The sequence below is a fragment of the Pelmatolapia mariae genome, linkage group LG4, assembly GCF_036321145.2.
Source record: "Pelmatolapia mariae isolate MD_Pm_ZW linkage group LG4, Pm_UMD_F_2, whole genome shotgun sequence".
Taxonomy (NCBI): domain Eukaryota; kingdom Metazoa; phylum Chordata; class Actinopteri; order Cichliformes; family Cichlidae; genus Pelmatolapia; species Pelmatolapia mariae.
In genome coordinates this window covers 31,240,477-31,255,007 of record NC_086230.1, presented here as the reverse complement: position 1 = coordinate 31,255,007, position 14,531 = coordinate 31,240,477, and the positions used below count along the sequence as shown (strand labels likewise).

The 14,531-nt window shown below is 40.4% G+C and overlaps 1 protein-coding gene across 1 annotated transcript; it reads right to left on the bottom strand.

Annotated features, from left to right (window-relative positions):
• Positions 1 to 2,580: 2,580 nt before the first annotated feature.
• On the bottom strand, positions 2,581 to 8,500 carry LOC134625607 (amine sulfotransferase-like). Its single transcript, XM_063470855.1, has 6 exons — positions 8,359 to 8,500; positions 8,066 to 8,265; positions 4,235 to 4,361; positions 3,039 to 3,133; positions 2,764 to 2,935; positions 2,581 to 2,690 (listed from the first exon to the last, which is right to left on the bottom strand). Exons 1-6 carry the CDS (start codon positions 8,498 to 8,500, stop codon positions 2,581 to 2,583), a joined length of 846 nt encoding a protein of 281 aa, XP_063326925.1.
• Between the last annotated feature and the right edge of the window lie 6,031 nt (positions 8,501 to 14,531).

Below are 14,531 nucleotides of genomic sequence, written 5' to 3'. Positions count from 1 at the left end.
TTTACAGCCTTCAATGTAAATAAAGTGCACTGTTTGCATCGCAGAACCCTGCGTTTTGGGTCCTCATTCCCCCATATCCCCACGGTCTGCTAGCCAGACCGTGACAGTATGTGAGATACCAAAAGTATTTTACTGAAACAGAATCTGGGAAAAGTATAAAGCAACTTGAATTCTTTTATATGGATGTGCTATTATCCACTGGATAATAACTGGGTAAGTATGTCAAACACAGTTCAGTTTGAAATAATCAATTTCAGTTCTTCCTGATCACATTGATATCTGTTATCATGTATCAGACCTGGACTCTTCTTGGTCATCATCATTAGGCAGATAGTGGAGATGAGGACACGTACCGTTTCCCGTCAGGTACCACTCAAAAAACTGATCGAAGCTCTCAGGAGTCTCAAGGTCTGTAAGGGCTTTGCTGAAGTGATAGGTTTGAGAGTTGTTTTATATAAATGTATAAAACAATTTGTTTTCATTGGCTGTATATAAAAGCTAAATGTTGTCACCATAAGGTGACCCATTTGAAGCTTTAAGCTGCCACTATGTTTATTGTTTCCTTTCAGGAGTGTTTATGTTTCAAAAAGCTGTGTGCTAAGTTATCAGCAACTTGATGATTAGTGCTATGTAACTGACTAAGAAAAAATCTGAATTTTCATATGAACTTGTTACAAATACAAAGCCTCTAATCCTTGAATGTCTTTCCTTAACAATAATACTTCAATAGAACTCTGGTTTTCATCAACAAATTGATCTTTTATTTCATACAATTAAACACAAAAACTATGAGCAAATTATTTTTTAACCACTTAAAGAACTTTGTCTTACTATATCTCAAAACCTGCTCTTTCTTCAGGCTGGCTTGAGCGTCTATACAGCTCTGACCTTTCCCTTCTTGTCCATCAGTCCTGGAAGCATTAGAGCCTGAGACAGATGTGATCTGAAGAGCTGTGGAGAGGGGTGATGAGTGTATGCACCCCCTGTGAACTCCAGCCATGGCATCTTCATGCGAGTTTATAGAATATTGATTCAGATGCCCGTCCAACTCATAGATAGAAGTGATGATCTGCTGAGCTCATATGGTGCCATTTGAGGGAAGATTTATGGGATATTATATGTAACCAGCAGATCAGTCTGGACAGAATAAAACTGCAAAATAATGGGATGCTACAGAGATTTCTCACTGACCTGACTTTGGATAAGACACGAGGAAGACATCGCTGTCTTTTATTTCAAAACTCTGAAGAGAGTCTATGTGCTCGGCAGTTGTGCGACTGGCCAGGAAGTTGTAGTTCTTATACCGGCACAGACGGTTACTGAGCTGCTCCATCTTAGTTGTGAATCACACAGATGGATAAGGGGAAGAGACACAGTTTGTGTTGTTCTTCACCCCATGTGAATGAATGAATGAATGTGAATGTACATATTCTGTACGTTCTTTTAGAGGTACTATAGTTAATGTTAAACTAAAGTGTTAAGCATTTATGTTTTACTTTTACTAAAAAATGTGTACGTTTGACCTATGCTGTGACCCGACTACTGCATTATAATGCTGCTGCTGGAAGATTGGCTTGACGATATAGAAGGCTGTTCTCATTTAAAACCACAAATGGAGTGACATTAAAAGACTCTCAAAACCTGACATACATGTGTTTGAAACATGAAATTTTATTCCAGACAGCTATATAAAGATGAATAATGTGGAGTTCGGTCCATCTTTGGATCAGTTTACTTGTGTGAGAAGAGTTTCTCACAGATAAATCCAAATGTCACTCTTGGATCACGGATCAGAGCGTTGTTGTGTGAAAATCAAATTTACATTTTGCAGCCCTGATGCTGAGAAAATCTTCAGTAATGTTCAGAAAAAGAAGTCACATTAAAGAAATAAGATTGTTATTTTTTAATAGACTATTATCTTACACTAAAGCATGTGTTAACAAGCTGTATTTCACATATTAATTAAATGATATTCAGTGGATGCCATTTACAGGTCTGAGGTTTGATTCTGTATCAGATTAAATAAAGGAAGAATGTCATGCTGAACCACACTTTAACCAAAATAACACTGCAATTGCACCATTTTCTTTTGTAATGTTTTGTTTGTTACCAAAGTAGGATCCTTTTGATTCTTCTACACAAATGAATACGATAATTCTGTCTTGGCTGCTGACTCATGGGAGGAGAAATCACTTATAGGTTAATCAAAGGTCAGACTGTCTTCATGGCAAAAGTACATTTATTTCAAGAAATTTCTTCTATTTGAAGGTCAGGACATACTGTCAAAAGCGATGTGATTAAAAAAAAACAATCAATAGTTAATGACTATTCAGAAATTATGAGAATCCAAAGTGCCATATACTGGTTTCAGACATGTCAGATATGTTGACTGATTTACATTTTATTGTTGATTCCTGGAATCATGATCTACGTAACATGAATCAGTCTTGGGTAAACAAACATTAATCATTTGTTGTTGTTTTTTTTAATTTAAATAGCAGAAAAACACATTTTAAGGCTTTCCAATGAATGAAATCAATGCTTTTAAAACTTCTGGGAGACCCTGAAGAGCTGCTCTGCTTATTCCCAGATGAACCTCAAAGGCATATCACCAAGTTTCTCATGAAGGAGTTGATCCACTCTTTCACTCTGTGCAACAGTCAGTGTGTTCTTCCAGTCTCCAATCTGACCTGTAATGAAGACAAAGCCTGAAACCCTGATATCAAATTTTTCTGCACAGCGGCTGCAGGTCTGTTATGTTACCTTTGCGCAGGAATTTTCCACTGAACTGCTCTGGTGGAATGTGCTCATAGTTTGCTTTTGAGTCATTCTTCATGTTCTGAAATGTAGCTTTTTCCACAACATGACTGATGGCGGCTTCAGTCAGGTTTATCCCTAAGAAGTTGCAGATCTTCTTCACTGATGCTTCCAGGTCCTGAAAGAAAAGCAGGAACGCAACACAAAAAGAACCTTAAACTCTGCCAGATATTTTGTTCGAGTTTTTTAATGAACAACAAAAGTTTGAAGAAACAGCTTACCAAAATCATTTCCTCGTAGGTCAGGAAGAGGATGTTGTACTGGTCTCTGTTTGAATACCACTCCCTGACGTGGTCAAACCAGGATGACCCTAAAACTGTATAGTTGCATAATGCATCCAGTTATTTGGCATTCTCATTTAATTGAGTTCACACACACACACGCACACACACACACACACACACACACACACACACACACACACACACACACACACACAAAATGGTGCCTGTGCTAACATACTAGCACAGCACCACAAAATCACTAAAGTGGTACCACTGTTGTCTCACACTGAAACCTACAGGTCACTGAAACCAAAGTCTTTCAAATATGTAGAGCTGCAAGATGAATCACATGACAGAAAAGACAAAACATTTAGCAACATAGATTTCTTTAAACATTGAAACATGGTGGACTGCATGGGCATAGAGTGCACACGACCTTCAAGCTGGTGCATGCCAAGAAAAGCAGGTGTTTTGACGCATTTGTCAAGTTAACTCAGTAAATATTAACTCAGAATAAACACTTTGTCTCATGACTATGAGACCTGAGACCTCACTGAACCTGAGTTGCTCGGGATTTGGAATTTAAACTGTAATGAATCAGTAATTTTCCTCCAAAAAATTATAGAACAAAGGTAACACTTTACATAGTACATTTTTCAAAGCACAGGAGCGGGAGGAGTGGCAGCAATTTTTTTCCACTCTAGCTTATCAAATACTCTGAGCCTTGCACAGTCTAATAAACAGTTTTATTTGTTTCTGTCTGCTGTCTATGGTGCATGGCCCATGTCCTGATAATCTATCAATAATTTTTCCTCGACGATTCTCAAATATTTATGTGAATAAAGGTATGATAGGATTAGAGAATCAATTCAGTCCTATTTGTATAGTCGCCTAAAGGCAAATGTTATTCTGATTTGACTGAAAAATAACCTTAGAGATCAAATGTGTCTACAAACAACTGAAATCTGCAGTTAAGCCAAACAAGCCAAATAATTAGAATTTTTAACGCAAAATCTGTTACTAAAAGTAACTAATGAAGAAACAGTACATGTCAATTTATTAATATATGTCAACATGTTACTTCATATATTTTTATACATATATATATATATATATGTATTAAATTAAAATATTACTTTATAGTAATCAGTAATTGATATATCATTATGCAGATTGAAGGTGAGGAAACTTACCGTTTCCTGTTATGTACCACTCAAAAAACTGGTCAAAGCTCTCGGGAGTCTCCAGGTCTGCTAGGGCATTGCTGAAGTGATAAAAAGACACCATGTTGTCCTTTGGATTCCTCATCAAATACACGATCTGAAATATATTTTTTTTAAAAATCTGAATATTAAAAGTCTGTCACTTAAATGTAATAATTCACACAAAAACTAAATTGAAATCTTAAATCTTAATAAACATTTTTTTTAAATGTAATAATTCACTATTTAATGTCATTAGTTTAAAAGAAAAGCAATTTAAAATTTAGTGTTAAAATTTGATTTCAGATAATACTTTAAAAAATATATTTTAAAGTCTGTTTGCTTTTGAGCTTCCGAGAAGCTGAATGCTGACAACCTTCTAGCAGTTTTCTTGCCACCCGACATACGGTCCGCTACGTTGATCCATCCAGCCGTGTTATTTTCGCTAAATCCAGTTATGAAGTAACTCCGGCCACCCGCCACTTCAGCGAAAGCCACCAGGAGAACTCACAGCTCCTCTCACATTGCTCCGAAACGGGCCCAGACGGACGTCAACGCCGAACCCAAAAGCCATGCTGTACCCACGCTTCCAAGCAAATCACACCTCCTTCCTCCTAACATTGCAAGCTGGAAATCTGTCGCTAGCTCCATGCTCAACTGCTTCTTCATCGTCGTGATGTTTTCCATCCCTCATTTTGCTGCATGCTCAAGCAAGTTGGCACTGGGATGCTAGATTCTCTTCCTCTATCCCTCCTATGCAAATACAGTAGCAAGCTTTGGCAACGGGATGCCAGCTTCTCTTCCTCTATCCCTCCTATGCAAATACAGTGACAAGCTTTGGCACCGGGATGCCAGCTTCTCTTCCTCTATCCCTCCTATGCAAATACAGTGACAAGCTTTGGCACCGGGATGCCAGCTTCTCTTCCTCTCTCCCTCCTATGCAAATACAGTAGCAAGCTTTGGCAACGGGATGCCAGCTTCTCTTCCTCTATCCCTCCTATGCAAATACAGGAGCAAGCTTTGGCACTGGGATGCCAGCTTCTCTTCCTCTATTTTCCCTTTGCAAGTACAGTAGCAAACTTTGGCACCGGGATGCCAGCTTCTCCTCCTCTATCCCTCCCTTGCAAATGCAATAGCAAGTTTGGCACCGAGATGCCTGGTTCTTCTTTATCCCTCTTTCGCAAACGCAGCAGCAAGCTTTCTAATACAGAGTTGCCAGTTTCTCTGCATTTATCTCAGCAAAAGCAGCAGTGAATCCTTCTACCACTGGGATGCCAGCTTCTCCGCATCTAGCTCTCATATGCTAAGCAGCAGACGTTCCTTTCGGCACCATAACGCCAGGTTCTCTGTCTCTATTTTTTATTCTCAGTCTTCCACAAGATGTAGTAGCAAACCCTTCCGCACTGAGATGCCAGTTTCTCTGCCATGTTTCCTGCCTTCACAAAGCACCGGCAAACCTTTGTGGCACCGGGATGCCAGGTTCTGTCCTCTATCACTCCTTTCTTTTTTTTCTTTTTTTTTTTGTCTGTCCCATTTGGTTCTTTAGCCGTCAGAATTGTTGTCTGAAGGCCAACGAGGATACCCAATGGATTTACTTTACCAAGTGGATTATCATGGCCTTGCCGTATTGGTCCATTTGATCGACCTTTGTTATTATTTATGTTATTTTATTTTCAGTTGTTACAGATGGGACAGACATGACTAGGGGATAGGAAAGGGAGAAAGAAAGATGAAGGCAAAAAAACAGAGGGGAAGAGGGACAGTGAGAAAGGGCACTTAAAAGAGAAAGAGAGAAAGAAGAAAAAAAACCCCAAAAAACTCCTGGATCACCTGTTGAGAGAAAAAGAAGAGAAAACAAGCAAAAACAAGAGAGCAACATAATAAACACAACACCATCGCATTAATCTAGCTAAGTGTAAACAGCAGTAAATACTAAATATTGAATGTTGTGGTGCAGCACGCAGGACTGACAGCGCACAATGTGCTGTGAGGTAGCAGCCAAGAAAGGTGTAGTTTATGTCTATGGACAGTGAACACCCGTGTGCACACCTGTGTGGATCAGCGCGCTTGTATTCAAAAGGTTTCCCCATGTAGCGGTCTGCTAGAGGGTGTAGGGAGCCATAGCCCCGTCTCCCAGGGCATGAAGCAGGCATGGAGGAGATCCAGGTCCCAGACATCCAGAGGTCCCAGAGTGCGAGAGCCCAAGGAGGACCACCGGAGGGGCATCCGTGCCACCCTCCCGGAAAGAGCTGAGGAGAGCCCCAGACGAGGGGTCACCCAGCAGCCATGGAGCAGAAGCCAGAGGGGGCTGCACTGGCGTGCATCCTGCATCCACCCTTGACATAGTCATTCCAGACCGCTCTCTAAGCCGACTCATGCTTCTGACTACGTCTAAACGGCTTATCATCTCTTATGAAGTTCAGTGGACTCGCACTCTGCTCTCTGACAATTTTGGGGGTTATTATTATAGAAGACGATTTTCCTCTAATCAGTCTCTCAATTCATCAACCCTTCCCAAGCTGCTGCTGTCACTTCTGTTCATTTCAGAAATCAACACAGTAGTTATCACTACCTTATTTGAATTAATTAAGCAGCTAAGCACCCGCTCTTCATCTTCTACTCACGCAAACTTTACGAGCCGTCAAACCTTACCTCGAATCTCAAAATCCAGCATACTTCTCTGTCAGAGCTTCAGTTCAAAGTCGAGCCACATCACTACCTGATCATCTATTAAGATTTCGCAATTTTCTTTGGTCTCTTCTCCCACCATTCCTTTCTAATTGTCCGAGCTCATCCACTCCACTCCATGGAATCCTCAACTACCTTATTGAGGGCTGTTCAGCTTCGCTAGCCTGCCACCAGTCATTTTCCTCTCCTTTGGGTGGCGATGTCACTCAGCATTCGCTTTCCCTGCGCTTGTCTTGGTCCTGTTCTCTTTCTCTCACCCCAACTGGTCGCGGCAGATGGCTGCCCCTCCCTGAGGCTGGTTCTGCCGGAGGTTTCTTCCTGTTAAAAGGGAGTTTTTCCTTCCCACTGTCGCCAAAGTGCTTGCTCATAGGGGGTCATACGATTGTTGGGTCTGTCACTGTGGTGCTGTATAAATAAGTTGAATTGAAAATAAAATTATTACCGCTGAGGTCTTCGACCTTCGTAACACACAGTTATTACTACTTCTAGGGGATGCCTTCTTTGGGGATCTGCCAGGCCTGGGAGCCGTCGCCAGTCCCCTTCGAGGCCTTTAACAAACCACAGCTCAATTCATGTTCAAGCATTCACCTTTACCCACTAAAACGCTGTCAAACATAAAATGAGGATGCGTGCCCAGCTAGTGAAATGAACCTCTTAGTCTGCAATGACCTCATCGTAAGAAAGGAAAAGGACAAAAACGAAAATACTGAAATCAAACAGAATCATTAAAAATAAAACAAATGCGAGTGCTAACTTTTTGGACCTGGGACCATGTGTTTGTGTAGAAGTGTATGATAAAAATGACCCTCAGATTCCTTGATTTATGACCCCAAAGGATCATTGTTTTGAGTCTTACTGAACATAAAACAACATTTGTTTTGAAGATCAACCACTCTATTTTCATTTGCTAGGATTTGCTGGTTTCTAAAAGCTACCAGTGGTCAAAGTGCAAGCCTCAAAAACTGGACTTCAGTGACTAATAGGTAACATCACAAAAAATTAAATTAATCTTTGCAAGTACAAATTTAATTTGCTTTATTTTTGCAACAATAAGTAATCAAATGCTTTTAACTTTCTCAAACTTCAAGACTGTCTCTTTCTTCAATAAGATTTGAGCTTCTATAAAGTACTGACTTTTGCCTTCTTCTCCTTCACTCCTGGAGGCATGATATATTCAGGGAGATGCGAGGCGAAGAGCCGTGGACAGGGAAGAAGAGTGTATTCAGCTGTCTTGTACTCCAGCCACGGCATCCTCTCCATGTTGTTTGAATATTCATTCTGATACCCATGCAGTTCGTGGATGGAAATGATGATCTGCTGAGCCCATACAGTGCCTGATGTGGGGAAAGACATTAGAGATGATCAGTGGATCAGTCTGGCCAGCACAAAACAGCAAATACCAACAATGTGTGAAATTTTTCACCAACCTGACTTTGGATAAGTGACAAGGAAGACATCGCTGTCTTTTATTTCAAAGCCGTCAAGGGAGTCTATGTAATCTTGAGTTGTATAACCAGCCAGAAAGTTGTAGTTCTTATGCCTGAACAGATGGTGATTGATCTGCTCCATACTAGTTCTAAATAAGATAGATAAAAAAAAAAATAGGGATGTAAAATCTGTGAATTGCTACCTTATCATGGTGGAGAGGTTTATGTGTCCCAGGGATCCCAGGGGCTATATGTTGGGGGCTTTTTGCCCCCTGGTAGGGTCTCCCATGGCAAATTGATGCTGGGTGCAAGCTCAGACAAAGAGCAATTCAAAAACCTGTTTGAATGTGACTCTGAAATGAAGAAATGCAGTAAAATGTGTTACACTCAACACAAGCAGCACAGAAGAAAAGGTTGATCCAATCAACAAATTTATTATTGTGAATGACGGACACTGAAAATGGTATTTGGGTGGTTTTGCAGTTGTTCAATATGGGAATAGTCCAGAGAAATAGAATTTCTCTCTCACACATCTCATGAAGGACTTCATGTCACCAATGAAACCAACTCTACTTGAAATAGAATATTTAGCTATGGCACAGACAAAACTCATAAGATTAAGTCAGCAAACAGTAGTATAAGGAGGAAATCATAGACCTGAAAAAAAGTGTAACTGGTAAGAAAATCATTCAACAATCCTGCCAAAGAATTCTCATATTGCTGACCTGATCTTATAGCACATTCACCAAAAAATCTTCACGCATGCTCAGCCTTCCAGGTAAGAAAATCCCTAAAAAGTTGATTCTGTTCATCTGGACGTAGCATTTTCACATTTACATAATGACTGAAGTTTCAGTCATTATGTAAATGTACTGTTTAAAAGGCTGGGGAAACCTGCAGTCATCTGAGACAGGAGAAATCACTTGGATAAGTGACAAAACATTTTTCCCACTGGAAAAGTTACGTATAGATAAACAGAGTCAACTTTTTTGAGGTATTCACCAAGAAGTTGGACACTGTGGCAAAGGCACTGCACTCACACTTTCAAGCCATTCATCCACTGAACACTCTTCTGTAAATGCTAATAAATAAACACTCATAATAGCAATTATCATAGCCACATTAGGAGCAATGTTAGACTTTTACCTGTGTAATTTACATTAAATTGCATCTTGCAACCCTTGGTAATTGTATATGTTAATATGAATTACTGAAATAATTTACTCCAAATCCTCCTTGGCCACACCTCTGTTTACAGTTAATCTGAAATAGTAAAAGAATCACTCCCATTGTAACTTCCCATTGTAAACAACAAAGCATAGAAACAGTCTGAAAATATATGCAAACAAATTCTCAAGACAGAATACTACAAAAAGAAATTCACAAAACACATTTTTACTGAACCTGCATTACATTTAGAACCACTTTAACAGTAGAAAGGAAAGTGTTGTATTACCTGGGTGTTTGCAGCAAGACCAATAGAGTGAATGTCCCGTACACCTCTTATTATTGATATGTGTGTGCTCTGAGCCTCCACAATCTTCCACAACATTGCCACAGCATCATTTGCTGATAAGATAACATGGAGAGTCCAGACTGCTGTTTTCTTTCTTATGTTGGCATTCATTCAGAGAGTCACAGGTCTCCAACTCTGGCTCTGAAGAACTGGGAGACCTCAGACTCGGAATAGTTATACGGCCACCTCTAGATGAGTTGATTGTACTTCATTAACTTTTCAAAATTAAATATGGTACACTGACTGAAGAGGGAGTTGGTAAGGTCTTACTTAGCTCAAGAAAATGTTTCAAATCTGCTTAATTAAAAACAGTAATTTTTTGATGGAAAGACAATGCATTGGCATCTCTGCCCAGTCTGGAATGTCCATTCAAATCCATTCAATGTCATGCTGACATTGAATGGATGTCACAACCTGGCTCATGGGTTATTACAAAAAAAAAGGAGAAAGGACACCAAACAAAGATTTACAAATGTTTGTTTTAAAGAAAACAAACACAAAAAAAACAAAACAACTAACAACGTACGTGAAGTCCGTAAAATCAGTCATGTCAGTGTAAATGAGTGACAATGTTGAGTTTTAAATTAAACAAAGCAAAGCAAACACAAATAAATCTGACCCTGGAGGACAAGCATGCCAAAGCTGTAAGGTGAGGTAAACCCATTCCCCCTTGCTGTGCAACACCCAGGCCTTTATATAGGGGTAAAGGTGCAGCTCAGGTGTTCTCAGTCAGTTTGCTGCACTGCAAATATTGGATCCTGTCATAGTTCCCTAGGTCTACCTGGTATCCCTCTTCACTGCTACCCGCCAGAGTGACACCTGACTCCTTGTCCCAACCCTGATCTTCACACCAGGTTGTCACCTGCTGTTCATTTCCTGTGATTACTCAGTTACTAATTGTACTTACCTTTGTTAGTGTGCCCCAGCTCTCTCTGTGATTTCTCTAGTCTTCCATCATGTTCGCTGGTTTTCCTCTAACAACCGTTTCCCTCCCTCTGGAGAGATCTTCCTGGACCCTTGGCTGTTTTTCCCTGTGGACCATGTTTAGATGAGCGTGAGTGAGTTTCATCGTGGTGAAACTAGTACCCAGCAGGGCTATCACATCCCCACCCATAGAGACTGATGCGAGAAATGATCACTGGACTAAACATCTCATAGACAAAATATACACAAGGAAAACAACATCTGACCTTAATTTTGCACTTAATCAATCTATTCCATATTGTTTTCAGCAACCCGGTACCTGAGAAGCAAATTAAGGGAATTCCCCCTGATCCCACATACACATCACAGTGTTGCAAACTGAGGGCTAATGCCTCCTACTCAATTACAGAATAGTTAACCCGATAACAGTTAAACTTTCTGGAAAAATAAAAGACTAGTCTCACCACGCCCTGATCATCCTCCTCCTCCTCAAGACTGCCCCTGCACCAATGTGACTGGCGTCCACCTGGAGTGTAAATGGAAGATCAAAACATGGAGCTGCTAAAATAGGAGGAGAGCACAACAAAGACTTCACATTGTCAAAAAGCTTGCTCACATTCAGATGACCAAATAAACCTTGCTTTGGCCTTCAACAACTCTGTCACTTCTATAATAACCCACCAGACCCAAAAATCTTTGCAGTTCCTTCTTTGTTGCTTAATCGGTGCAATCATTGTTGTCACTGGGGGCACACAACCTTGTCACCGTTGCCTTGGCATACTCATGTTTAGCAAAGTTAATAGTAAATTTGGCATCAGCCAGTCGATTAATCAATGCTTGAATCCAATGAAGATGAGCATGCCACGTGTCAATGTAGGTAACCAAATCATCCAAATAAACTGAACAGCCCTCCAAGCCGGCCACAATTTGATTCAATAACCGCTGAAATGTTGCTGAAGTGTTTCTTAAACCCAACGGCATGACTTTATAAGAATAAAGACCAGAAGGAGTAATGAAAGCCAATATTTCTTTTGCTTGTTCTGACAATGGCAAAAGCCAATAACCTTTAAGCAAATCAAATTTGCTTACAAACTTGGCCGATCCAACCTGGTCAATACAGTCATCCATTCGTCGCAATGGAAAAAAATCAGGCATTGTCACAGAGTTTACTTTTCTGAAATCTGTACAAAATCTTGATGTTGTGTCTGGCTTTGGAACAAGGATACGTGGAGAAACCCAGCTGGAGGAAGAAGGAGAAGCAATATCATTTTGGAGCATAAAAGAAACTTCAGCATCCAAATATTGCCAAAGGTCACTTCTCTGGTGACATGCGATAAAATCACTGCTTGATCAGCTGTATATTTCCAATATCAGTATCATGTTCAATCAAGTCAGTGCAAGTGGGAACCTCACCAAACAAACAGCAATACAAAATCAGTTCTGACAGCTCACTGTATTTATCTACCGGCAAATGAGAGGAATTTATCCAGTTACATAAGATGTGTTGGTGGCTCTGCAGCTGCCCCACAAGATGGGGAAGATGTGCATGGATTGTTTATTGTTGTGTTGTTCAAGTAAATGCGACTGCCCTTTGAACAGCCAATCTTTACACATGATTGCACCTGGCAACTGTCTTTTCAGAGATCCTGTTACTGTGTTCACTGGTTTTCAAAATAACAAGATAATCCTGCTGACTCTTGCTGTTGTATGCATTAAAACCAGGTTTATTACAGGTTACGCCTGTGTCTTTACAACATTTTGCTACTGGAAATTCTCCATTATATTATTACTTAATTGGATGTGCCCTTTGTGGCATCTCTTGTCCCCTGTCACCATAGTCTGTAACATGAACCAAATATTTTTTTGTTATTTTATTTATGTATTATTACAAAGGTTAGAGACCAATAGAGGTTTGTGTTAAGTTTTGCTCATTTTGTCTTTACAACAAAGTCAGTTCTTCAGTTGTGAAGTTGCCAAAGGTCACTGCATTGTATAGCTGTTACATTTAAAGAAAAAGATCAGTAAACCAGTGATGAGGTGTATGCTTGGTTGAGTGAGCGGAAAGGCTTGAGTCCATCAGCCAAGGAGCTTACTTACCATGCAGCGTGAAAAGGTGACATAACATCAGTGCCTTATCTGTCACGGTTCTGGGTCCGTTGGACCCAGTATTTTGAGTTTATTATGCTTTGGTTTATTTTGCATCTGGGATTGTTTTATTGTTCTCTTGTTGTGGTTATGATGATGTCTATTATTAGAGTTTCTGTTTATTGGTGATAAGGATTTGTGTTCTCATGTGTGGGTTTAGGTGTCTTTTTCTGTCTGTCTCTCAGTGTCGAGTCTGCGTCTTTGTGTAGTGTTCTTGTTTCCTGTTTTATTGTGAAGGTCTGCGTCTCATGTGAGTGTGTTCAGTTTTACCTCTGTCTCGTCTTGTTAATTACTCCCAGCTGTGTCCACCACCTGTGTGTAATCTCCTTGTGTTTCTCTGTGTGTATTTAAGTCACGTCTTTAGTCATTGTTGTTGCTGGTCCGTCTGTGTATCCTCCATGTCCTACTCGTGTGTTCTCCCTGCTGTCACCATCCTGTACCGTCGTCCACCTTGCTTCATGCTTTATGTTCAGGTTCGTGTTCTTGTTCATGCTCTGTGGTTTAGTTGTCCCAGTATAGTTTAGTTCTCCGTTTTGTCGTTTGCCTCTCTATATTTTTGTATCAATAAATCACCTTCACACCTTCACGACTGCCTGCGCTTGGATCCTCTTTTTCCTTTTTTCACACGGCTCTTCCCACTCGCCGTGACATTATCTAAACTGGGCCACAATCAGCTCTGATGACAAACAGCTGCCAAGAATTCCTCTGCTTCCCCTGAGTCACATGACCCAACAGCTGAGCATGAAAACTAACTCATATGAGGTCAACATGTCTGCTGAGTGTGCCTGTATGTGTGTGTGTGTGTGTATGTATATATATGTGTTGGGTCTGCGCTTCCACAGTCCCCGCTGGTTTAGAAACTTATTCTCGTTAACGACAAGCAAGGAAACAAGACGAACATCTTTAACCGGTTTTTACTTGCGCAAGGGAGGATGGTCAGAACCAGGCTCTTGGAGCTGAACGCTCCTCACCTGTCTCCTAGCCAGTATCAAAAACACAGCCTTCCTTCCCGCCTTTTATTGAAAACAGTTACAGTACACACAAGCACCTCCCATTGTAAAACCCCCCTATGGTTACAAAAGATAAGGCACTATGTGTGTATGTGTGTGCACGTGTAAGCACGTGTGTGTATGTGTATACGCATGTTTGAGAATGTGTGTGTGTGTGTGTGTGTATGCATGTGTTTGAATGTGTGTGTGTATGCATGTGAGTGTGTGTGTTTGTGTTTGGGGGTGTGTTTGTGTGACCTCCTGCCCACAAAAGGATAATAAAGGCAGGAAGTTTACTAACCAAGAAAACAGAACCCTCACATAGCTGTCCCTACAATAAAACACTACAGCCTCCCCCACCGTTCAAGAGGCTGGAGAGGTGGTCAGAGACAAAGGAATGTCTTTGATCATGCTGCTTGAACTAAGACTTACAAATTTAAGTAACACAATGACAACATTTAACAATTTGACAGCATATAATGTAAATTCATTTCTGCATCTTTTATATACATTCTGGAAAAAGTACATTGTACAATATCTAGGACCGGTTGTTGATTTCAATAAAATATTGTTGCATGTCAGCAGGGGTGGTCCTAGCC

What these genes read in the sequence shown, in the direction of transcription:
- LOC134625607 (XM_063470855.1), bottom strand. Translation starts at nt 8,500, where the DNA reads ATGGAGCAGATCAATCACCATCTGTTCAGGCATAAGAACTACAACTTT. An exon ending in TGTCACTTATCCAAAGTCAG is followed by an intron (nt 8,266 to 8,358) that starts GTTGGTGAAAAA and finishes TCCCCACATCAG; the next exon opens with GCACTGTATGGGCTCAGCAG. An exon ending in GTGGTACATAACAGGAAACG is followed by an intron (nt 3,134 to 4,234) that starts GTAAGTTTCCTC and finishes GCAACTATACAG; the next exon opens with TTTTAGGGTCATCCTGGTTT.